Raw genomic sequence first — 26,000 nt, 5'->3', positions numbered from 1 at the left:
CAGCATGGTGATGAGCGGACTAGGTACCCACATCTCCTGCATGATCCAACCCCGGAGAACTGTTTATTTAACCGGTGTCTTTACGTCTAAACGTATGCTAGGTTTCTTCCATGGCAGTGAATGAGGCATTTGGTCAGTCGGAGAAAAGTCTGCATGTCTCCCTTCAGGTTTGAAAGTCAATGATTTTCCCTCTAAGGCCGCTTTCCGCAGCCTGACAACCGTGTCATCTGACAGAGCTGAGAGATTCAGACAAACAGTGCCTGGCTGCCGTGTTGCTATTTTGCTGTGACCACTAGTTTTCACGTTCTACTAGTTGGTTTGAGGTATGTGTGTGTGAGTGTGTGTATATGCATGTATGCATGAGTATGTGTGTGAGCGTGTGTGTGGTATGTGTATTTGTGCATGTGTGCATCTCTATATGATGTGTGTGTGTTGTATGTGTGAGTGTGTGGTAGGTATTTTGCATATGGTATGTGGTGTGTGTGTGCGTGTGTGTTTGGTATGTATGGTGTGTGTGTGTGTGTGTGTGTTTGTGCATGAGTGCATCTCTGTGTGGTGTGTGTGTATGGTGTGGTGTGTGTATGGTGGTGAAAGGTCTGTGTGGTGTGTGAGAGGAGGTTAATGGGGGTATGCTATGTGTGGTGTGTTTATATATGTGTGTGCATGTTCTGATATGTATGGTGGATGTGGTGGATGAGTGCTGTGGTATGGTCTGTGGGGTATAGGGAGACAGTATGTGTGGTGTGTGTGATGTGGTATGTATGATGTGTTTTTATGTATGTGTATGTGTTATAGTATGGGGGTGAGGGTGTGGTGTGTGTGTGTGTGAGGGTGGTGTGTGTGTGTGTGTGTGTGTGTGTGTGTGTGTGTGTGTGTGTGTGTGTATGGTGTGTAGTGTGCTTATGTAGGTTGGGGATTTTGTACAATGGGTTCTGATCATGGTCAACCCCTTCCCCCAAATTCCTCCAGCTCTCCTGACCCACCATAAATTCTTAAATCCATCAAGGTCAGTTAGTCCCCCCTAACTGTATTCTTAGATGCCTGGCCTTCCACTGGAGAAAGATCATCTCACCTGGGTCACGCTCTTCGAACAGAGCTGACGCCCTAGCCCCCAGCACTAACAAATTCTGTTATACATTCAGCAGTGGAGAGACTTCCCGACAGCTCCTCACTCCTTCCTGGGTTTTAGGATGACTTGGACTTGTACAGGGATGGTGTATGACGTCAAAGGCAGTAACCACTGTGGATCACTGCTCCGCTGTTTCCTCAGCCCCTCACAATCTTTCTGGCCCTCATTCCACAGTGGTCCCTGAGCACTGGAAGGAGAACATGGGGTCCATGTCCCATTTAGGGCTGAGCATTCCGTGGCCTCCTAACCTTCACATCTTACGGTGAAGTCACATAGTGTGGTCACTCACTGCTTTACTGGTGTGCGCTGTTAGAGGCATAGCTGTCTGAATAGCTGTTGCTATCTTGTTAGGCGTGGTCTCCTGTACCACAAGCCCCCAAGATGACCTTGCACTTACCATGTGGCTGAAAAATAACTTTGCACTTCTGATCTTTCTGCCTCCACCTCCCTCATGTCAGCATCACAGGCTGTGCCGCCATCTGATTTCCACAGCACAGGCTGGAGAGCAAATATGGGGCACAGGGTGAGCACTCTGCCAACTGAGCCATATCTGTGACCTGGTTGTGCATACCCAATCTAATTCTGGGAGAACGGAAGCCAGTGGCTGTTTCAGACTTCACAAGAGCACAAGTGACAAATGCTACACCCCAGACAAAGACAGGCAGGGGCTTACACAGCCCTAACCAAGGGTTGCTCCTCTGGGATGTTGCTACCTTTCCAGTCTCACAGGGGAGCTTTCTCTGTAGGCACCTTTGGTCTAACTAACCTACTTGTGCAACATGATGTTAGCATCACAAAAGGGACAGGCAGTTTTGACAGAAACTGACGACCGTAGTTTTTAATGGAGTGTGGGCAGTGTCTGGCCCAGCTGACGTGATTTCCAAACAGTTCCTCTAGTGTGTTCATTTCCTAACGAGTGTCTAGTGCTCTTGGTAAGAAGAGCCCTCACCGCACATCTAAATCACCTAGGTGGGCAAATGTTACCTTTACGGTGACTCCTTCACTGAGACTGCCCAAGTCTGACGTTTTTATACCAGGCTTTATGACTGCCCCAGTTCTCTCTCTTTTTTTTTTTATTTGATATTCATATATAACGTTTTATTGTTGCAGGAATGCTGTGTTGCGGGCAGGATTATGTGAATATGTCGGATACCATATGTTGTTCTGCTTCCAGTGGAGAGTCTAAAGCACACGTTAGGAAGAATGACCCTGTGCCAGCCAAGTGCTGCGGCACTGAGCTTATTCCGGAGAGCCAGCGATGCTGCGGTGGGGTTGGATATCATCCTCTGAAATATGTTTGTTCTGATGAGATTTCAGCTGGAATGGCGATGAAGGTAATGGATAGAAAACCCCTCGGAGGTGCCGCTTTGGCGATGGAAAGAGAAACACGTTGTTCATAACTATTTTTCTAAAATAGGAATATAAAAGCTCGTGTGTGCATTATTCATTTTTGCATTCTATCCATATTAATACAGAATGAGTTTGTCGTGATTGATGCTAGCGCAATGAATTCTAAAGGAATTCCTAATGATTAGCTGCTCTCTGGGAAGAAGCTTTACCCTGCACTTCAGATGAGCGGAGGGCTAGAGGTGTGTGCTCCCAGACCAGCACCTTCCTCCCTGCATTCCCCCCCCTCCCGCACAGCACCATCCACAGCCCAGGGAGCGGTGGCTGCCAACTGTGAATCTTCATCTCAATGGCCAACCTCCTGCGATGTGGAATTACCGAGAATTACACCTCTGACTGTGTCTATGGGTCTGTTTTCTAGAGGCAATGACTGAAGAGGTAACGCTCACTTCCGGGTGTGTGGAGGGGCAGCAGGCAGCACTGTCCTGTGGGATGGGCAGAGAAAGAGACGTGAATAGCAGCCCTCGCCTCTGTTTCCTCACATAAGACCTGTTCTCATTATCTAATTCGTGAAAATGAGCCTCTCTGTAGACCTACTATATGATTCCCAGTAAGTCTGGCTATCTCCAAAGCACTGGAGGTGGAACTCACAGTCTTGCACATGCCAGACAAGCATTTACTCCAGCAGTAATGTGGATCACGCCTTCCAGATTTAAAATGATGTTGGGGAAGGAGGCATCATTTTATCCTGGAGTTCGCCACCTTCCCTTCTGGGGAGTATAGGTTCACATCGGTTTGATAATTTACTGTTACTTTTGTCTCAGTTTCCATCTCTTAGTTGGTCCTGATCCCTGTTAATCGGTTAGCATTTTCTTCCAGCCCTTTTGTCCCCGGGGAAGGGGGGGATTCATTTTTTTTTTTTTTTAACCTCAATGAAGTGTTGTTTTCAATTCATCTTTGGACTTTTCTATTTATTTTTTAAAAAATAGAAACATTTTGTCTTAAGGGCTTTTTGGGTTGGGGAGACTATGATTTTGATGGTATTGGTAAGGTTGCTTTTTGTTGGTTTGCCTTTTTCTTTCTTTCTTTCTTTCTTTCTTTCTTTCTTTTTTTTTTTTTTTTTCATGGTATCGTTCGTTTATTCAGCACAGCTTTGGCCCTTCTTTTCTTTGGTCTACTTTTGCTTGTCCTAAGCCCATTCATCTTTAATGTTTTGTAATTGCTTCTTTCATCAGAAGCTGTCTGGGGACTTGCTGTGCACAGCCATGGTCTGTCCATCAGTGGAAAGCATAGCCGGGTAGTCACCTGGCACAGCCTGTTTGTCAGGTGATTGAGAATAAGGTGTGTCTGAGGACTCTAGGCCAGGTTGAGAGTGGGTTTGCCAAGCTGTGAGCTATGCAGAGACTAAGAAGCCACAGGAGGCCTCCTGCTCCATGATCTGTAGCTGTGCCTTCATTCTTGCTATGTTAAATCTGGGTCCTGACTCTGTCCTTCCAGTGTGCCCGCTCTGCTCCTCTCTTCTTTAGCTTGCCTTAGTCTACCATGCACTCCCAGCTGCAACCAATAACAGCACACACACACACACACACACACACACACAGCGCTGAAACCCTGTCTTAGGACCCACCCCTGGAGCCATCCACCCCTGGAGCCATCCACCCCTGGAGCCATCCACCCCTGGAGCCATCCAGGGCAAGCATTCTAATTTTTCATGCCACAGCAGAGATCTCTATGAGACACATGTCTACCCCCCATTATCTATCAATTCTGCCTAACTACTAAGACAACCATACATTTTAGAGTTTTGTTGCTGGATTTTTAAAGTTCATATAGGTGATGACTCCAAAGAATATGATTTTCAGCTTTAGATGTAATTGCTGTGTGTATGTGTGTATGTGTATGTGTGTGTGTGTGTGTGTTTTATGTAGCGTGACTTATATGTATACATTAGAAAGTGTACTGACTGGTTTTGTGTCAGCTTGACAGAGGCTGGAGGTATCACAGAGAAAAAAAGCCTAGATTGAGAAAAATCCCTCAATGAGATCCAGCTGTAAAGCATTTTCTCAACTAGTGATCAAGGGGGGAGGGCCCAGCCCATTGTGGGTGATGCCATCCCTGGACTGGTAGACCTGAGTTCTATAAGAAAACAGGCTGAACAAGCCAGAGGAAGCAAGTCAGTAAGTGACATTTCTCCATGGCCTCTGCATCAGCTCCTGTTTCCTGACCTGCTTAGTTCTAGTCTTGACTTCCTTTTATGGTGAACAGCAATGTGGAAGTGTAAGCTTTCCTCCCCAACTTGCTTCTTGGTCATGTTTGTTCAGGAATAGAAACGCTGACTGAGACAGAAAGTGATCATCAAATGATTTAGTACATGGGTAACTTCACAAAAATGACAGTTGTGGGAGAGGGATGGGAGAGACACCAGTTGATTTCTGTTTTTAAGTCTTTGTGAGTAGGGTGTGGTGGAAAGGCTTCAAACCTGTCCTTTCAGCAGCTGTACTTTGTTTGTGTTTGCTTTGGCTTGGTTGTTTTGGTTGAGTTGGTTTGCTTTGGTTTACTTTGCTTTGCTTTGGTTTACTTTGCTTTGCTTTGGTTGGCTTGGCTTGGTTTGGTTTGGTTTGGGTTAGTTGGTTTGGCTGGTTTGGTTTGGGTTGGTTTGGTTTGGTTGGTTTAATTTGGTTTGGTTTGGTTTGGTTGGTTTGATTTGATTTGGTTTGGTTGGTTCAGTTTGTTGGTCGGTTGTTTAGAAATTGTCATATCACATCCAATGTTAGCCAGGCAGCTTTTTTCCAAGCAACATCTTAGAAAAGAGTGTCATTTCCTGTCACCTCACAAGCAGCCTAGGCATCTCAGTGGGAAGAGAAATCAAGGACTCTCATCTGGGTTGTCCTTGGATACTGGTCCCATGGTCATTTATACACATACATACACACACATACACACACACACATACACAGACACACAGACACACAGACACACGTGTTTCCACTGCCATTTATACACATACGTGTATACTTATATATATGTATATATATATATATATGTATGTATGTATGTATGTATGTATGTATGTATGTATGTATATAAAATCAGAGGGCCTCTGCTGATATGCACAGGCTTGGAGACTGGTGTCTTCAGAGGAATGAAGAGTCTCTGACCAGCGGTACTCCTGCCTCTGCTCCGAGCAGCTGCTTTTCAGCCTTGACAGATAGCCGGAATGCCCTGTGTGTTACTTCCCTGCCTCTTTCCCTAGACTTCCTCTTTTTATTTCCTACACGTGATCTGTTCATTGCTGTCCTTTAGATGGGCTTTAAACAGAGAGGACAATAAACATGTAACAGAATTGCTGCCATGTTTTTCTGAAGAAATGTCATTTTGATGAGCTTGGAGAGAATAATTTAGCCTTTCCAGAAAGAGAGAAAAGAAATAAAATTTTAACATGAAAACTGTTTAAAACTCATTTATTACTTATATACAAGAATGCAACGTGGATCTTTGTCTTATGGCTATTGCCTTCTTTATGGCTCCTATAATTTAAAATGATTAAGCACTTAATTTCCCCAGATCAGAACATGCACTGGTGAGTATGAAGAACCTAGAGATTCCTCAGAGAAAAGATTAACAAGTGTGAATAATTACAATGGCAGTATGTGATGCTTAGCTGTCCTAAAGCTATGTGTTGAGGGTCTAATTTGCCTTTTTCAATTCTCGTTCCATGTATTTGTGTCTTGGAACCAGGGCCACATTTGTGCCATGGAGATGTCAGAGAACAGTTTTGTGGAGTTGGCTCTCTCCTACTACATAGGACTGGGGGAGGGGGGTTGAACTCAGATCTCCACCTTGGCATCAGGAGCATTTATGCACTCAACAGTCTTGCTCGGCCCAGTATCAAATCTTCTTACAGAAGTGTAGATCCTCAGAAACCCCATCCCATACTTTATTTCCAAAATACCACATGAGACTATCAAAGTTGACATCGAAACCCGCAGTTCCTCTTTGTCATGTATGCTCTGAGCTCGGGGCCATTTCAGGTGTCGGGTCATTTGATTCACAGACCAAGACTTCCTGGTGGATTTAGTTTTCCAAATTCATGCACTCATGCAGAAGACACTTTGATAGAATATGACACCCATGTGCCCAGAAGTAGAAAGACACAAAACCAAAACTGTAATCCTTCTAGGGTCTCTGCTCCTTCTAGTATACAACCCCTTCTCTAGTATGTGCTTTAAAATGTTCATTCACAAGGGTAAAATGTTCCATTTAAGTGTTACAAAGATGCATTCTACATGGCTAAAGGAAGTTCACAAACGCTCTTGTACCTTTCCCAACAGGAAACCAGAGTATGTGCCACTGTCTGCCCAGCAACCATGAAAGCCACCGCACACTGTGGCCGGTGTGACTTCAATGCCACCACCCACATCTGCATGGTGACAAGAGGGCCTCTTCGTCCCATAGGGGAGAAAGCAGCAGGAGGACTGTGTTCTGCAGCAGAGGAAATGGTTCATTCTGGAGATGTTAATGCACGCTCTTTCATAGGTAAGGGATGCTGCCCGTGCTGTAGGCCTACTGAGAGGCTACTGTAGGTACAGACTGTTTCTCCCTGACAGTCCCTTACATGTCAATCAGTGTCAGTCAGTCCATCATACTTTTAGGACAACTTGTTGCACAGCAATCAACGACGTATTCTGGATGCACTCTGAGTCAGTTACTTAGAGTGTTGAGTCTATCCTTCAGCAAGGATAAATGCTATTTTAAATTAAATAAAGAACAAGAAACAAATAGGCTATTTGTGCCTTTCTGGAACGTTCCATTGATTGACAAACTATAAGGCAGCTTTCAGTGAGAGCGGAGAACAGAGAATGCTCTGCTTGCAGACAGGAAGAATGAAGAAGCTACACTTGAGACCTAAGAGCATTGCTCTGAGGAAGGAGATCACTCCAGAGTAGGACTGTCCCTGAGATGGTGGGTCATCCTCAGAACAATAACCTTCACAGCCACTGAGATACTGACTCCTAACTACTGTTTTGCACTTCTAGATTGGTCTAAGTAGGAGTACTTAGCACTCAGCACCTGCTGAGCTGGATAAGAAGCTCTGTAGAGTTGAAGATTATTTCTAAATTAGCTCTACTGTTTATCACAGTTACATTATTCAAATGTTGACCAAAGTCCTTACAAAATAAGCTTGTTTTGAGCAAAAAGATGTGTGTGATCTGCACCGAGCCAGGGTGAGTTGTTTTAAGTTACACAATTCATACACACTCCAGTTAAATAGGCAAAGCAATGCCGTATTCAACATGAACCATCACCAGCCTTACTGAAGCACACACAGTGAGCGAGCAGGTCCAATTTCAGGAATAGAAAGTTCCAGGTGGGATGCCAGATGAGACAAAGAAAGCTTACAGGTGGAAGGAAGAGCCAGGGTAATGGATAACCAGTCAGCATTTGCTCCCAGAGCCTTGCTAGGTGGTCAGCACTCCCTGAGTATGCCCAAGGCAACCATCTAATGTGATAATAGGACCTGAGGGAACAGTCAGACCTGGAAAAGGAGCTTGCTGTGGGAAGCAGACAGCCCACATGCAATGCATGAGATCTAGATGCTTCTTCTGGGCAAGCAGCCTCCTTCACATCACTTGGCACCTCTCTCAAGTCTTGCTTTCCCTCCCACAGCCTTTTCCTCACCCTGCTCAAGCCCACAATCACAACCATTGGTCCAGGCTTTCCCGGTCAGCGATGAGCCCCTTCTGCCCCTGCAGTATCTGACTTACAAAGGCCACCACCCACTTGACTGTATGGCACTTACTGTAGACATTTAGCCTGTCTTTCCGTCTACCCTGAGATGTTCTTATAAATGATATATTAGGATTTAAGACACTACTCATGAGCAAAAATGACTTAATAATCGAAATATACAAAATAACATTAGGTAAAGCTTCAAAGTAAACCAGAGTCTGACCAGCCTTCCTGTCTCCTGCTGTCAGTTAAATATCACACCCGGGAACCCTCATTTTTAAATGATTGGTTTTCCATCCCAGAGAGGCCCCTGCTTTTATCTGCCACCTGCAATCAAGTCAAGATTTTGAAGGGCTCTCAAAACATACTTGCAGGAGCCTTCTTCCGAAATGAATAGATGTGCGGCTGACGTGACATTATAAGGGCTTTAAAACCGACTCTCCAGATTGCTTTGCCCGCCAGAAAACGCTATAAATTGAACATGAGAAACAAACTTTATTTGTAGCAGTACTGTGGTAGAGCCCAGCACCTTCCCAGTGTTAACAAGCCTCTCCCATGGAGCTGAGTATTTGTTTAGGAACAGTTTCACCAGATTGTTCTTTCTATATAGGAGGACTGGAAATTTTTTTAGTTTATCTTATATCTAGCCAGTTAGCTAAATGGATTTATAAGCTGTAGGAGTTCCCTGGTAAATTTTCGGGGATCTCCTACATATACTATCATGTTTTCTGCAAATAACAATACTTTAACTTTATTCCAATTTATATCTCCTTGCTCTCCCTGAGTTATCTTACTGCTCCAGCTAGAACTTCTGCTTCTTGTTTTTTTTTTTTTTTTTTTTTTTTTATACTAAATAGATGTGGAAAGGGAAGACAGCTTTGCCTTGTTCCTAGTTTTAGTGGAATTGCTTTGAGTTTCTCGCCATTTAATTTGACGCTGGCTATAGGCTTGCTCTACACTGCCTTTATTATGTTTAGTTGTGGCCCTTGCATCTCTGATCTCTCCAAGATTTTTATCATGAAGCATTTGTTGGATTTTTGTCAAAGGTTTTTTTGACATCTCATGAGATGATCATGCAGTTTTCTTCTTTAAGTTTGTTTATATCATGGATTACAATTGTCAGGTTTTTGTATGTTATTCTCTTTCTTTATTGAATCTTTGTGTATTAGGATGGCTGTGGTTACATAAAATAAATTTGACAATGTTGCTTCTGTTTTGGAGGAATATTGATATTAAGTCTTCTGTGAAAGTCTGATAAAATTCTATGCTAAAACCATCTGACCCTGGGCTTTTCTTAGTTGCTAGACATTTAAAGACTGCTTCTAATTTTTTAGGGGTTACTAGTATTTAAATTGTTTAGCTAATCTTGGTTTAACTTTGGTAAGTGGTATCTATCGAGAAAAATTTTAATTTATTCAAATTTTCCAGTTTTGTAGAAGACAGGTTTTTGGAGTATAACATGATGATTCTTTGGAATTTTTCTGTGTCTGTTATTGTATCTTCCTTTTCATTTCTGATACTGTTGACTTGAATATTCTCTCTCTGATTTTTACCTAGGTTGGATAAGTATTTGTCTTGTTGATCTTCTCAAAGAACCAACTCTTTGTTCAGTGATACTTTGTATTGGTCTTTTCTATTTTATTGGTTTCAGCTCTGATTTTATTTCTTGCCATTTATTCCTTTTGGGTATGTTTGCTTCTTTTTGTTGGCGAGATTTCTGACATGCTGTTAAGCCGCTAGTGTGAGGTCTCACTAACTTCTTTATGAAGGCACTTAAGTGCGAGTAACTTTCCTCTTAGCATTGTTTTCACTGTGTCCTATAAGTTTGGGTATGTTGTATACTAATTTTTATTGTATTCTAGGAGGACTTTATTTGTTTCTTCCTTGGTCCAGTGATCCTTGAGTAGAGTTGTTCAATATCCATAAGTTTGTAGGCTTTCTGTTGCTTCTATTGTTGAACAGCTATAATCAATAGTGATCTGACAAGATACAGTCCATTGTCTCGGCTTTCTTGAATTAGTTGAGACTTGCTTTGTAACCAAATGTGTGGTCAGTTTTTGAGAATGTTCCATGAGATTCTGTGAAAGAAGGATGTGTGTATACATATGTGTGTATGTAAGTGTATGTGTGTGAGTGTGTGTGTGTGTGTGTGTGTGTGTGTGTGTGTGTGAAATGTTCTGGAGATATCTGATATAGTTCCATTTGAATGGCATGTCCATTGGTAAGAGTGGGGTGTTGCGGTCTCCCACTATTAATGTGTAGAGTTCAATGTGTGATTTAAGTTTTAATACTGCTTCTTTTACATATGGGGCTGCCCTTGCATTCAGAACATAGATGTTAAGAATTGAATGCCATCTGGATTTTTTCCTTTGATAAATATGAAATTTCCTTTTCCATGTCTTTTGATTAATTTTGGTTTAAACACTATTTGTTAAATATTAGAATAGCTACACTAACTTGTTTCTTGGATCCATGTGCTTGAAAAATCTTTTCCAACCTTTCACTCTGAGACAATGTCTATTTTTGATGTTGAAGTGTGCTTCTTATATTCAAAAGGATAGATCCTTGTTTTATATCCATTCTGTTAGCCTGTGTCTTTTTATTGGGGAATTGAGTTCACTGATACTGAGAGATCTCAAAGACCGATAATTGTTCATTCTTAATGTTATTTTGTTGTAGCTGATGGTTGTAGTGGTGGTATATGTGTGTTTTCCCTTTTTAAGTTTTGCTGGTGTGAGGTTATCTGTTTTCACTAGTATAGTTAGCTGCCTTAGATTGGTGTTTTACTTCTAGAATTTTCTGTAGGGCTGAATTTGTAGATAGATATTGTTTAAATTTGACTTTGTTATAAAATATTATTTTCTCCATCTACAGTGATTGAAAGTTTTGCTGGTTATAGTAGTCTAGACTGGCACCTGTGGTCTCTTAAGAATCAAGACATCTCCCCAGGCCCTTCTGGTTTTTGAGATCTCCATTGAGAAGTCAGGTGTAATTCTAATTTGTCTGCCTTTGTATGTTACTTGATCCCTTTCCCTTGCAGCTTTTAATAGTCTTTCTTTATTCTGTATCTTTAGTGTTTAGTAATTTGGAGGCATGGGGACTTTCTTTTCTGGTCCTCTTTATTTGATATTCTTTATGCTTCTTTTATCTTTACAGGCAAGTCCTTCTTTAGGTTAGAAAATTTTTCTTCTATGATTTTGTCAAATATATTTTCTGGGATCTTGAGCTTGGATTATTTTGCTTATCTATTCCTATTATCTTAGGTTTGGTCTTTTCAGATTATCCTAGATTTCTGAGATCTTGTGTTAAATTTTTTTAGATTTAATATTCTTTTGGCCAATGAATCTACTTTTTTCTACTATATTTTGAACCCCTGAGATTCTTTCTTCAACCTCTCATATTCAGTTGGTGATGCTGAGTATACAGTTCCTGTTCACTTACCTAGACTTTTCCATTTCCAGAATTACCGCAGTTTGTGTTTTCTCTATTGCTTCTATTTCTATTCTCATATCTTGAACAGTTTCCTTTACCTGTTTGTTTATTAACAAACAAGCAAAAAAGACCTCTTGATGTTCTTTAATGGGGTTATTGATTTTCTCCAATTTTTTGTTCATCTTTTCCTTGATTTCTTTAAGGGATTCCCCCCCCCCCACTTCCTCATTAATGATCTCTATCATCATAAAGTTAGTTCCACGGTCATTTTCTCATGCTTCAGCTGCATTCAAATATTCAGGTCTTTCTGTCTCTGGTGGCACCATATTCCATATCCATTGTTGATTGTGTTTTTACTCTAACATTAAGGCATTGGAGTCTGATTGATTAAAGCCCTGGATGCTGGTTTCTGGGGTTGTCTTTGTTAAATGGGTATTTTGTTCCTTAGTTTCTGTTTCCTCTTTGGTGTTCTGGTCTTTGTGGCCTGCATTTCTGGTGGCCTGTTTGACTGATGATGTCTTGATTTCTTCGCCTCTGGTTCAGTAGGGGTCTTTGTTCTTCTTACTAGTATGACCTACCTGCACTTGAGAAACTAGAGTCTGGTGAAATCGGGGATAGGAACCCCTCTGCAGGGCGGCTAATACGGTAGGAGTAGAGCGATTTTGGAAGTTGTCTTTGGGAACAGAGTCAAGGGAGTAGGGCAGTTCAGCTGGCAGAGGCTCACTCACCTGTCCTTCTGTCCTTCTGACTCCCATCTTACTTTTGAGATAGGTTTTCTCACTGGTTGAGTGCTCTGGGATCCACTTGTCTCTAACCTGCCCCCACCCCATGCTGGGATTCCAACACTGCTAAGCGTAGCTTTTCCCATGTGTCCTGGATGTAGTGCTCATGTTGCCGTGTGTATACAAGCGCTATACAGTCTGAGCCCTCCTTCCAGCCTCTCAGTCGTTCCTTTACAAACGTTTCTTCAGAAATGATGAAATGCCTTGCTGCAAGACCACCATCTCCTCATCGAGTTAACACTTCATTTTTTTCCATGCATGATAAAATAGATTAGATTTTTAATTTATGTGCAGAGGAATAAGAGTAATAAGCATTAGTTTTCACATGTTTAGAGATCTTAATTTTAGGGGTGAGAGACATGGGTCTCAAGGTCAGAGTCTGTACTGGTTTTGTGGAGGACTGGAATTCAGTTCCCAGTACCCATGTGGCAAAAGTGGGGTGGAGGTGGGATCACACACCTGTCTATACCTTCGGGTCCAGAGGATACAATGACATTTTCTGGCCTCTGCACGAGCACACACACACACACACACACACACACACACACACACAAATACATTCAGAGAGAGAGATGCAAAGAAATGAAAATCAAAAAGTGATTTGACTTTAATTTTTAGTATGATGGTTAAAAAGAGAGAAAGAAAGAAAGAAAGAAAGAAAGAAAGAAAGAAAGAAAGAAAGAAAGAAAGGGAAGGAGGGAGGGAGGAAAAAGAAAGAAAGAAAGAAGGAAGGAAGAAAAGAAATAAAGAAAGAAAGAAAGAAAGAAAGAAAGGGAGGGAGGGAGGAAAAAGAAAGAAAAAAACTAAGCTCTTGGAGCCTGATGTTTGTCTTACAGACACCAACCTGGAGCCCAGCACTGTGTATGAATATAGAGTTTCTGCATGGAACAGCTACGGAAGAGGATTCAGTCACTCCGTTAGAGCCAGCACAAGAGAAGATGTCCCTCAAGGAATCAAGGCCCCTACATGGGCCAGGACAAGCAATCATGAAGATGTTATCTTCTTAAAGTGGGAGGAGCCCGTGCACTCAAATGGTATTGAGCTACTTCAGAAATAGAATTAACAACTTTGTAAATTCCTACAGTTTGGCAATGAGTGTACTGCACATTGACATGCCTCTATTCAGTGGGAAATGTTTACGGATAAAAGGAAACCCTTGTGTCCACTCATGGCTCTTTTTTTTTTTTTTTTTTTTTTTTGAGACAAGATAAATAACAATGCTAAAAATGACCACTCAAGCCTTCCAGACCATTGTACCTTTCGAATAAGCAGATTCTAGTAGAAATCAAGATTGTCCTATTGTTGAAAGTAAATTCTGTTAGTCAGGAACAGAGATAGACGTAAATACCTCTGTTCTGCAATTCTCCTTCCCTCTAATAGTATAGTTGAGAACTACTTAAACAACCAAACAAAAAACATGTTATGTTTTAAAATGCCTCAATATCCTGTTTCTTTAAGAATTCTATGACAGAGCTGTTGAAACAGTTTGGTAGTTAGAAGACGTGCTCCACTGTGCCTAAACTCCTTGAATTTGATACCTGGGACCTTCATGGGAGAAGGAGAGAAATGACTCCATAAAGTTGTCCTCTGACCTCTGATCTCCCACCTCCACACAAACGCATGTACAGGAGCACCTATACATATGTAATTGGAACGTTCTATGACATGTCTTTTGAAGATATTTTAAAATGGCATGACACACAACAGTGCTGTTTTATCCCCCAGGTCCTATTGTCCACTACATTCTTCTTCGAGACGGAACAGAGCGCTTTCGGGGAACAGCACTGAGTTTCACGGACACGCAGGGAATCCACCCACTCCAGGGATATTCATACCAGCTGAAGGCTTGCACGGCTGCTGGCTGTGCCATCAGTGACAAGGTGAGAAGAGCTCGCCTAACTGCGGGAAGAAGAGTCCAGGGTGTGAGGGCTGTGTGATCTAACATCTTAGGTGTAGTTTTTCCAAGGCCAGAAAAGCATGTCTTCTTCAGAGTGGCATTGGGGACAGTGTGTACCATTGGGTGACATCTGGAAGAGGGAGATTCTCAGAGAAGTAACCACGTCTCCGTGCTCTATGAAGAACAGTAAACTCTTAATTAGCCGTGACTTGCACAGCTCTCATCGGCTATCTCGTTCACTATCTTTGGGCCATTGCTGTGATAATTCCCCAAGCCAGTCTCACTGTGAGCATTGGCATCGGTGCAAGAAGACAGTGAATGCCCAATAAATGTTCATATTCGTGCCAGGTCTTTATGCCCTGAGTACACAGAGTTCATATGGAATGAGAAGAAATTTGAGGGTTTAAAAGAATAAAAAAAACTCCAATTTCGAAAGAAACCAAGAGCCAGCATTGAGTTCAGAAGCAGCTTAGAGCAGTTCTTGGTGGCATTGGAGAGGTGCTTGGTGGCATTGGAGAGGTGCTTGATGGCAATGGAGAGGTGCTTGGTGGCATTGGAGAGGTGCTTGGTGGAACAGCTCCGCACTGGCACCTGGACAAATGCCCTCTTCACTCAGGCAACAGAATGTATCATCAAACTCACAGGGCCAGATGAGCCACCATGTACAGATTATTCTGAGACCACCTCTTGAGTTCTGTTGCTTTTCCACATGCCTGTGGACCTTTCTCTTACCCAATGGCATAGCACTCCCCATGTGGCCAGTCAGTCTTATGCTTCCCAGATTCCAGAATGTTGAAGCAGAAATAGAGAACTCTTGAGATGCTCCTTACTGTCATAGTGGCAGAAAATTTGATAGGACAGTAGTATTCTGCAAAGCCATAAAATGTCCACAACTACCCATCAGTTTGGATCATGTCATCAAGATTTGCCCGCGCTTAGAATAAACAAACATAGGAACGTGCCGTGTGGATACATGATCTCAGCCTTCATTAGAAGCCTTGCTACAAGATAATGAAGTCCCAGATATAGGTTCCTGGGATCAAAAGGAGAGGCTGGGAATCTAGTCAATTGCTAAAGTGCTTACCTAGCTTGCCTAGAGCCCTGGTTCAGTGCCCGGCCCTGCACTGCAGAAACTAGGTGTGTCCTTCAATGGCAGCCTTCTGAGGGAGGGCAGGAGAACCAGTTCAAGTCCTTTTCAGTGACAGTAAGTTTGGGGCCAGCTGTACAATAACACCTCAAAAAAAAAAAAAAAAAAAAAAAAAAGGCAAAGTTACAAGATGCAGATGACACAGACGTGGGATTTGATGTGAACTCCGTACCGAAGATACAACTGTGTCCAACGTGCATCTTGTGTTCACATATGCACCCGGGGTGGCTGTAACTGAACCCCAAGACTAAACTAGGAACTACTTAATCATTATGAAGGGTTTTTTTTTTGTTTTTTTTTTTTTTTTTTGGCAATTTTGTTTTCTGTGTTTCTCAAGCCCAAACTTTATAGATGGCAGTGTTGTGTCACAACGGCAAAAGGTTGGACGCTCAGAGAAGAAGAAAGGGAAGTGTTATATTTCTTTTTCAGGGACGTGGCTTCAGCTGTTTGTAGGTACATTTGCTATGGTCCTGGCAGAAACAAAGACATGAAAACAATGAGATTATCCTCAAGCTTCTCGAAACCGTGTAAGAGAGAGTAGATAGCAGGGAGGGAGAGGCAGATAGCGTTTGTCATTGTAAATGGAAAAAAATACTGCATGCTCCACCAGGAGATGGGCTTGTTCGGAAGATCTGTGTGAGAAGTCGAGGCAGTGGATTTAGATGTGATCATCAAAGACACGGGGGAGAAACAGAAGTAGAGAGCCTGGTGGTGAGTGATGGGGAATGCCTCGGAACGGAGAAGAAAGGAAACTTTGAAAAAGAGACTGAGAAAAAAATGAAGAGTTACGGGGGGAATTAATCAAGTACCATTTTACAGATGCTGGCTTTGTGGGAAGCAGCCAGGGAGACACCCTGGCCAAGAGAATGGCTTTAACGTTCCTCCTTGGGTTAAAACTTGAGGAGACTGGGCTCAAGGAGAGCCATACAACACTCTGAACCCAACTCATCAGCCATTGCACACTTGAGCAGTTTTGTTCAATAGAGCCATGGTGATACCCTAGCCCACACCCACCACCACCACCACCACCACCACCACCGCCACCACCACCGCCACCACCACCGCCACCATCACCACCACCACCGCCACCACCGCCACCACCACCACCACCACAACCACCACCACCACCACCACCACCGCCACCACCACCACACTGTCAGATAGCAGCTGATTGGCTCAATGAAAGTTGCAGTCTGAACAGTCCTTGAACAATTCTAAATCTGTGCGTAACAGGGCCTGGCTCTACCAGATGCTAGAACAATTGGTTAAAACGTGAAGTGGGGTTCATCCTGGGGGAAACCTAGCCCTAACAGCAAGCATTGCTGATTTTGGATAAACATATTTTGACATCCAGTTTTTTTTTTTTCCATGCTTTGATACCATTGACTCAGCAACCGACTGATGTGTTTTCTTTTTCTCACTAGGCTTGCTTCTTTTTCTAGAACACTGGTGCAGATAGTGTGTGGCCATCTCGGGAAGGCTACAGGGAGGTCTGCCCTTTGTGCTGGCTTAAAGCGTGCTATGTGCAAGCAAGTTCAGATGTAGCTCTTGCTCCATATTTACTGATGCTTAACTTTGCAAAATCAGGCTGTTAAAATGCAAAGACACTGGCAGGCCATATGGAAGACAGTTCTCCAGAAAGACAGTCTGCCAGGCGGGTCACACTTGTTTAAACTGAGAGCAACACTCTGCCTTCAGAATCCTTGTCGGACCTGTTGTGATAAATAGTAGTTGGAGACTTATGTAATGTATTCAAGGTCAGATTTCATTGTTTAAAGAGGATGAGAGGGGAGGAATGGAAAGTGCGGAGGGACCGCGTCTCCCAGCCTTTGCTAATGATATGCCACACCAGACAGCAAGGCTCTAAAACAAAAGCGACGTTTTCATTGATCAGGATCCCTCGTGGACAATGGCAATAAATGGCCGTTTAACTTCCGTGCTCACAGGTACTCGCCACTACCACCCGACAAGTCCCAGAGAGTGTCCCACCACCGAACATCACAGCCCAGAGCTCAGAGACTCTGCACCTCAGCTGGAGTGTCCCTGGGAAAATGAAAGACGCCATTAAAGAGTATCAGCTCTGGCTGGATGGGAAAGGGCTCATCTACACTGACACAAATGACAGGAGGCAGCATACGGTCACAGGTGACAAAAAAAAAAAAAAAAAAAAAAAAAAAAAAAAACCAGGAAATCTACTGGAGGAGGCTGTCATTGCAGTGGGGTTGGGACAAGCCTCCCAGGGGTGTGTGTTTGATATATGAGGTCACTCCGAAAGGACATGTTCTCTTGACATATGGTCAGGTCCCACTTATCCATGCTAATCCAAGAGCCCACACTGGCAGCAATAAGCCAAGGCAGCAGAAACTTCAGAAATAATTTATATTTGGCTTTGATACGCAGCGCAGTAGAGAGGGGCTGGTGTCAGTATTAACTTTTATTTTGCCTTTTATTTTAAACAAAACAGTATGATGCATTTTTTTTTTTTATTCCTCGGGGATGTATTCACAGATAACAGGGCTAGGGCAGCCAAGTAAGGACGAAGAGGTAGAAGAAAGCCAACACTGGGGTATCGACTGGGGCTCCGAAGGGAATGGCTAGCACTTGCTCATGGACTGTCTCCTGCTCAGAACTTCTCGCCATTCTGGCGTCTGTCAATTACTGGCCATTGTATTATTTTGGTTATGTGTAATATTGTCCTCATTATTACTGAGTACAGTGAAGAAGGAAACATTAACTCAACTCTCCTACTGAGCATGAGAACTATCAATGTGTAGCTTGACGATCTCATTTGAAGAGAAAAAATGTGTTTTCTTATTGGCTCTTTTAATTTAATCAGAGACTTTGTACCACCTGGTAATTTAACACATTCTTTTTGTCTTTTTTTTTTTCTTCTCTTACCTCCTGCCCTAGCAAGTGTGGGCTGCAGGAGAGCAGGGACCGGCCTGTCTGTTAGATGGTGCCCTGCTAATACCTAAACTTGTCCTTAGCAGGCCGATAGGAGCGGAGTGATTTGGGGGGATGGATAAGCTAAGAGATCTCAAACACTAACTAACTAGTGTGCAATAGTTCAATTCTCATCTCAAACCTAAGAGGGCAGTTTTAGTCGGGGGGTTGGGGGGAAAGCATTTTGAGAGACAAAGTCATTCTTGGGATTCACTGAGTCACTACAAACATACCCGAAGTCAGACACTGAGAGCAGGATTTTCCAAACTGTCACTATTTCTCTATGTCTTCCTAAGACTTCCCATAGCAATGGTCTTTTTCTGCTCAGCTCTGAGCTTTCAGAGAGTACTCATGTCAAACAGACAACAAAACTTTCAGAAAAAGCACAAAAATGTCTAGAAAGATCTGCCTGTGTTCTCCATGGACCAAAACAATGGAAAAGAAACTCCATGCATGGACTGCCATGATTTTCTTCCATCTTAACAAGCCTTGGCTCACAGGATTGCCGGCATTTCTTGCAGAGGTCCCATAGGTCCTAGGAAGACACTTAGCACAGGCTTGCAAGTTACTCCACATCTGGAGATTGTGAGCCGACCTTGAGGTAGCATGAAAAGAGAGCATCAACTCGGCTTTCCAGCTGATTTCTTACAGCTTATTTCACTCCAAGTAAAGTAAGCTTGAGTAGTCAACTAGAGCGTTGTTTTTTGTAATAAGCTTTGCCTTGATTTATGGCTGTATCATCTTAAATACTAGTTGCATTCTGACTCAGTTGCTCCTCACCACATCCCTGTGAGTGAGGAAAGTTTGCAGCATCCATACCTAAAAAATGAACAAAACTCACCCACTCAGGGTGTTCATAGCATTTACTAGCTCTATAAAGGACTCAGAATGGTGTGTGTGTTTGTGTGCATGTGTGTGTACACACACGTGCTTGAACACACATGTGCACACACATACACACACACACATAAACATACATGTGCCTGCTGCTACCCAATGGTTATTGTCTTGCTAATACATACAACTTTTTAGTAAGACTGCGAGGGCTGAGGAGATAGTTCAATGGTTGAAGCAAGCATCAAGCAAGTGCTTACATTAAAGAGAAAGCAGCCAGTTGCCAAAGCGGCATGCATCTATAATCCTGACACTGGCTTCTGGGGAACAGGATTCCTGGAGCTCACTGACCAGTCAGTGCATCCAGATCAGTCAGCACCAGGTTCACTGAGAGACCCCAAAATAAAGTAGAAAAAAATCGAGAAAGATACTTGATGTTGACCCCTCACTTTTACAAACACAGGCACTGGCAAACTCAACACACCCTCACTTCTCACAGAGAACAATTAACCATCCAGTTAATTAGCATTGTAGCCCTGAAGATGCCCTTGTTAGAGGGAAAGCTGCCAGGTAAAGCTCTGATGGCAAGGCCTAGCACAGGGTACAGAGCAGGAGACATAGAGGACTTGGAGTGTTGTAACTGAATCTTAGTTAAAACCCCAGAATCCCACTGAAAGCCACCTAAAACCAAGTACTGGCTCCTCCTAGTTCCACAATAAGCCAAGAGACAAAGCTGAAGAATTGTGGCCCAATGGTCTCTATCTTCTTAGATACCCCGTCATGAATTGTTGCCAACTGTACTGGTTTGCATCAGAGACTCGCTCTGAGATGTCAGCAAACCAAATTCAATTATAATGTACAGAGCCACAGAATGGATGGCCTCATTAATTATAAAATAATTGTGAAGTCCTCTCTTTAAATCCCTCTGCTCCTCTGACTCTTCCTTTCATTGTCATTCCCAATCAATATTTTTATGTCAAAAAGAAATTTATACACTTGCATTGGTGCCAGATGTCCTTGTGTTAGAATCAGGATTTTTAAAGTTTTCCTATCATAGGTTAAATCTTCACAAAGATCATAAAGTGAAAATAATTCTTGAGAAGTCCTATTTTATATTTCTTTTACTATTTTTTGAGATTTTTTTTCCTACATGGGTTTGTATATCATTTAGACCTTCTCTCTGTCCCCCAACACCTCCCGCTTCTCCACCTCCTCCCATACTTGTCTTTAATTACTATTTTTACATATATGTGTGTACCCATATGCATATATATTAATACCACATGCTGAACTTATTTACTGTTGCTCAGACATATATGTGTGTGGGGCTGACTACCTGAATAACCTATCAGGAGGGCCCTCCCTAGGGAAATCTGATTTTCTGTCTCTCTGTAGCCATGAATTGCCTGCTGCTCTTCATCTAGAGTTGGGCCTTGTGAGATTCCCCCCGTCCACACTGGGAAGTCAGTGGATGGTCAGCTGGGGTTTTCATTGTGCAGGTCCTGCCTAGGTGACCATATTGTTGAGATTTTATGGCTACAGATTCTTTGTGTGCAGAAGATGCTACCTCGCAGCAGACATTTTGGTGACCTGGCTCTTAAGGTCGCTCTGTCCTGCTTTTGTCCCTTGTATTGAGTGTAGGACCACGGAGTATTGAGGGTAGATGTATATAATAGGGCTGGGTACCCATGGTCATTTGTTCTCTGGGGTTCAACCAGCAGTGGGTTGCCATGATAGTCTCCAGGGTCATCTGTCTTCTTAAATTCCCCCCCCCCCTGGGAATGAAGCCCTGAAGAGAGGGCGTTCAGAGCTTGCTAGATGCAGTTCCTGTGGAGAAGGAGTGATGCTTCTCTAAACCCAGGATCTCCACAGTGTGGTACGCTTTCTCTGCCAAGGAACACCAGGTCCGTGGTCAAGTGACTGACCGAATGACAGAAAGAAACATTTATGGTGCGATGGGTATTTTACTGAGTTCGTGGAATGAAGGAAAAGAATAGCATTTGCTTCCCAGATGATCTTGGATGTCTGCTGAAAGGTATCTGAGGTGTCTGAAATAAACATGTAGATTTGTCTCTTCATTTCCAAACTGATATTCCTTAAGCAGCAGGGCTCTAATGAAGTTGTATCGCTAGCCTTCCTGGAGCCTGAAGGATCATGGTCCTGCCAGCACCTTGCTGCAGCCATGTTGTCTCCACGCTTACTTTTAATTACCTCAAAGCCTCAGAAACATGATCCTGTAAATGCTTTGTGGGAATAGTGGCGAAGGCCTCATCACACGAAACCCATAAATTGCTTATAATCCTCTCAAGATTTTTTTTAAAGCATTAAGTAATTGAAGACAGGAAGTCCGAAGTTAATTATTTAGAGGTGTTATCAATGCTTTAAGTAAACTGCGGCATTGTCTGCTATCTCCACACACCAAGCCTCCCGGGACTCAGGACATAGCGGCTCCTTTCAGCTCATATTCACTAATGCAAACAGCACACGGTAGCTTGTCAGTGGAGACCTTCCCAGATCATCTGTGACTAAATCTATCCACTGTTCTGTCCTGCACACGACATTCGGATGGCATTTGCAGCCTGCCCATGTCTTAGGCATAGAAGAGAAGGAGAAGGATTACCCCACGGCTGAGTCCACTGAGAAGAGTGAATGAATAGATCGCATCTTGTTGAGCAGTGAGTCTGAGAGGGCCCGTGCATCTGGGGAAACTCTTGCCAAATAGCTGACTTATGGGCTACTCACCATTGCTAAACAGTCAGAAGACACACCCAGCTGTTAAGTAGGGAGCAGGAGTCAACAATGCCTTCTCCCATCAGCTTCAGAGTTATTGAAAGCCTTTTGTGTTAGATACTACAAACCCTAGATAATCAGTTTACAACAGAAGGTCAAATAGTAACATTATGCTGAAGCCAGTATTGTATACATCACTTTTGAGGAAGAGGAAATGTGGTTTGAACATCCATATGACAAAATGTAAACCATCTTTGGGAAGGGTTTAGATAACTTTAGAAACTCCACTGTGTGGTGACAAACTATCTTTGCTTCCACGGTATTTATAACATTTTAGTGGACTAGGAGATGGCTCAGTGGATAAAGTGCTTGCCTCACAAGTATAAGGACCTGAGTTTGAATTCCTAGGACCCACATACACCCGGGCATGGAAGCATATGTCTGTAATCCCATTGCCCCTCTATATAGTGAGAGGGGAGGGAGAGAATGAAGAATGATTGTGAAGCTCAAACTAACACAGCTGCTTCTTCGTAGCAGGGAACAGCAAGAGAACCAGCCTCAAACAAGGTTAAAGGTGATGACAGACACTTGAGGTTGTACTTTAACCTCCAGACATGTGCTGTGGCACACACACACACACACAAATGTGCACATACACATATATACATACACATGTATGGATGGCCACACAAACACATATACACACATGCACACACTTACGCACAAATACACATACACACAGACATACATACACATACACACATATATGCACAAATATACACACATGGATTTGCACACATACACAGATGAATGCATACATGTGGATACACATGCATACACATACATGTAGATGCACATGCATCTGCCCACACATGTGCACACACACATGGACACACATATGTGCATGAGTCCACACACATGCATACACACATGCATATACAGCAGGGAGGAGGGAACTCAACATTTTTTTTTTGTTTTGTTTATGCCTCATCAAGTAGATAATCTTTACAAGGACAGAGAAAAGAGCTTCTCCCATTACCTGTGTTCACAGTAATTCACATATTAAAAATATTCTTTTAAAAAATAACAGTTCTCATGTATGGGGCCCAGGTTGGCCTCAAAATTGCTGCATGACCACAGACAGCCTTGGGCTGCAATCCTCCTGACTCACTGTCCGGTGCTGGGGTTGTAGAAGCGCCTATCATCCAAGCAAGTCCTAGGGAGCTACACCTCGACCTCCAAAATGCTTCCTGAAGAAGTAGATAGTGACTAGAAAACTCCAGCACATAAAATGTGTCTGTTTTCACAGTAGACAAAAGCCCCACCATCAAACACATCTGACTCTGGGGCAGGAGGGGTTACACAACCTGCAAGACCCATTACAACGTGACACTCCGGGTCTCCCTGTTAAAAAAACTACTGAGGATTTCAAGACCAGCAGAGCCTGGGCCTCTGAACAAGTCCACCCTCCTCTCCCAGCCACCTTGACATCAACTGCACAGACTGACAAGCAACTTCCTTGACTGACACAGACCCAAAGGAAACCAGGACTGTGAGCATGTCCTCAGAGCCACCAGCAGGCCTCTGCCCCGCAGTCACATGTGCGGTTATAATTCCCCTGCATACGGGGCAGCCCCTGACCAGTGAGTGTCAGACCTGTGAAATAAACATGAAGACTGACTTCATGTTCTTCTTCCAAAGCTGAGCAAAGCTTACTCAGTACCTCCTTTTAAAAAACGAACGACATGGCACTGGCTACTCATTCCTTCTGTCATCCCTGTTACTGGCTGTAGTTTTAAGCCCAAAGAACCAAAGGCAGGAACTGTCTACATGCTAGTTATTAAAAAACACGATGCTCTTCCCCAAACCCAAAGGAATCCCAAGGTTAGTGCCTAAGCAGTCACTAACACTGTGTTTTGTCTCAGTGGCTCTGGCTGTCCCTTGCTGTGTTGTCTGTGGTTTTTTTTTTTTTTTTTTGTGTGTGTGTGTGTGTGTGTGTCTGAACATAACAAAACTTAAGAACCTTCTTCAATATATAAAGTAAGTACAGATCTAGGCCCATAGCTGAGTTTCAGAGCCCCGAGAAGCATGTTAGAATCCCTAAGTTCAATCCCCATTACCACCAAAACATAAATAAATCGACTATACATACTGTGATCTTCCAACAAAAGTATACATTAGAGTAACCATTACCGGTCTCCTTAAACACAATATCAGCATGGAATAAACTTTCCAAATTCTTCAAGTTTTGCTGGTTGCTTTCTACTTTCATTTTTTTGTTTATTTTTAGGACTTTGTTGTTGTTGTTTGGGAAAGGGTCTATGTAGACCAGGCTGGCCTCGAACTCCCAGACATCTGACTACTCCTACTCCCTTAGTACTGGGATCAAAGGTGAAAGCAGAGCCACCATGTTAGAGCTTTTTTATACACGTTGGCATCATTATCATCTGGAGTTATTGCACAGCAGAACTCCTCCTAACGAATCCAGTCAGCCTTTAGAATACTACACCATGTTTCTGGAAATGCCTTAGAAAACAGCACACAGCGTTACAGCATTACTGGCTGGGTGCTTTGAAGTAGCTCTTTCTGTCTGAAGTCGTAATGGTCAAAATGCCTTTTCCTGGAGATGTATCTGGAGATTAAAAACCAGAAGCCAGCTGTTCGTTCCAGAGTGTATCGCAAATGTAACTGACTTCGACGTGGGTTTTCTTTGCCAAATCATATTTTTATGAACCATCGGTGGGTTTTTTTTTCCCAGTCCCTTTTTGACGCATATTACTCTTGAAAGTAATGTGAGTTGGAAGTGTGATTATAATGAGTTTGGTTATATGATGCCCCTCTCCTTTCAAAGAGAACATGATTCCCTGTAGGGAAATTCACGGAATTATTCACCCCAGTCATCTTTGCTATTCTGAGCTGTTAAATGCCTGCTTTGTCTCCCTGGGCTTGCCTTTCTCTGCTCTGAGATGCCATTTCCAACTCTTCCCATTCAATATCGGGGACTTGAGTGATGTTTTCTTTTCTCTCTCTCCTCTTCGACTTCAGGATTAAGTTACAGTCAGAATGGTTCCTTTGAGACATCTCTTTATTCCCCTCTCCACGTCCTGATCAATTCATGAGTAGTTTTCAATTGGTGTGCCCTTTCATTGCCTCTTGCCAATATTTCACATATATATCTCAGTGTAAGGACTACCAATAGGGGCTCACTTAAAATGACAGCAAATCCTGTTGCAAAGTGTAGATTGTATTGAGTTCTACTGAGTCATTGATAGGAAAGGTCACTGGGTACATGTAAATCACCCATGCCCAGTGGTAGCTGATGCTTAATACAGACTCTTTAAAGCAGCTCTCTTTATTGCCAAAAAAAAAGAAAGAAAAACCCACAGGATCTAAAGCATATTAAGAATGATGCATTAGATAGCATCTCTGGGTTCATCTATGCTAAACTTGGCAGCTAACCAATCACAGCCACAGCTTCGGGTATGAAAACACAGGCACCTGGAGAATACCTCAACTGTGGTCTTGGTTAATACGTTGGTAACTGTCAGAACCCAACAGCCTAACAGGAGTCTCTGAGCTTCTAACTACCACGCTCTCGTACCTCTGAACATGACTTGCAATAATATTCAAAAAGGAAGGATGGAGATAAATATTCCCACTTGGGTATTTTCTATTACTAGATCTTCCTCTGGGCTTTGGGCTGCCCAAGTCATCCTCGTCCTTAGAGGACTAGGGTACCTGACTCAACAGCTCTGCTCTACCTTATTCAGTACAGCTGCTGAAGCGGCAGTGTTTCTCTGGTCCTATAGAGCCCCCTCCATCTCTCTATGGTTAGGACATTTTCTACACAACGAGCAGACAAAATCAGTTATCAAAGGGGCCCTGAATCTGTTAACACCCAGGGAAACCACAGAAAGGAGTAGGCTTAAACACTAGTACTTTAGTTATGCCATTTATAATTGTTGTTGTATGCATCTCTGTATATGTGCATGCATGTGGGCACATACATGCATTGATGTATACAGGAAC

At 42.9% G+C, this 26,000-nt stretch overlaps 1 protein-coding gene across 1 annotated transcript in view; it reads left to right on the top strand.

Annotated features, from left to right (window-relative positions):
* Positions 1 to 26,000, top strand: part of USH2A (usherin) — a gene marked incomplete at both ends in the record, with an annotated part of 645,989 nt that overhangs the window by 496,300 nt on the left and 123,689 nt on the right. The window contains 5 exons of the mRNA XM_080923960.1: positions 2,240 to 2,463; positions 6,808 to 7,012; positions 13,257 to 13,454; positions 14,146 to 14,300; positions 17,411 to 17,609. Of these exons, the coding sequence (XP_080780086.1) occupies positions 2,240 to 2,463; positions 6,808 to 7,012; positions 13,257 to 13,454; positions 14,146 to 14,300; positions 17,411 to 17,609 (981 nt within the window). The remainder of the gene's footprint in view (positions 1 to 2,239; positions 2,464 to 6,807; positions 7,013 to 13,256; positions 13,455 to 14,145; positions 14,301 to 17,410; positions 17,610 to 26,000) is intronic.

Source organism: Micromys minutus, assembly GCF_963924665.1.
Source record: "Micromys minutus genome assembly, chromosome: 1".
Lineage (NCBI taxonomy): Eukaryota > Metazoa > Chordata > Mammalia > Rodentia > Muridae > Micromys > Micromys minutus.
The sequence above is the reverse complement of the archived record's forward strand: the minus strand, read 5'-3'. Positions and strand labels throughout refer to the sequence as shown.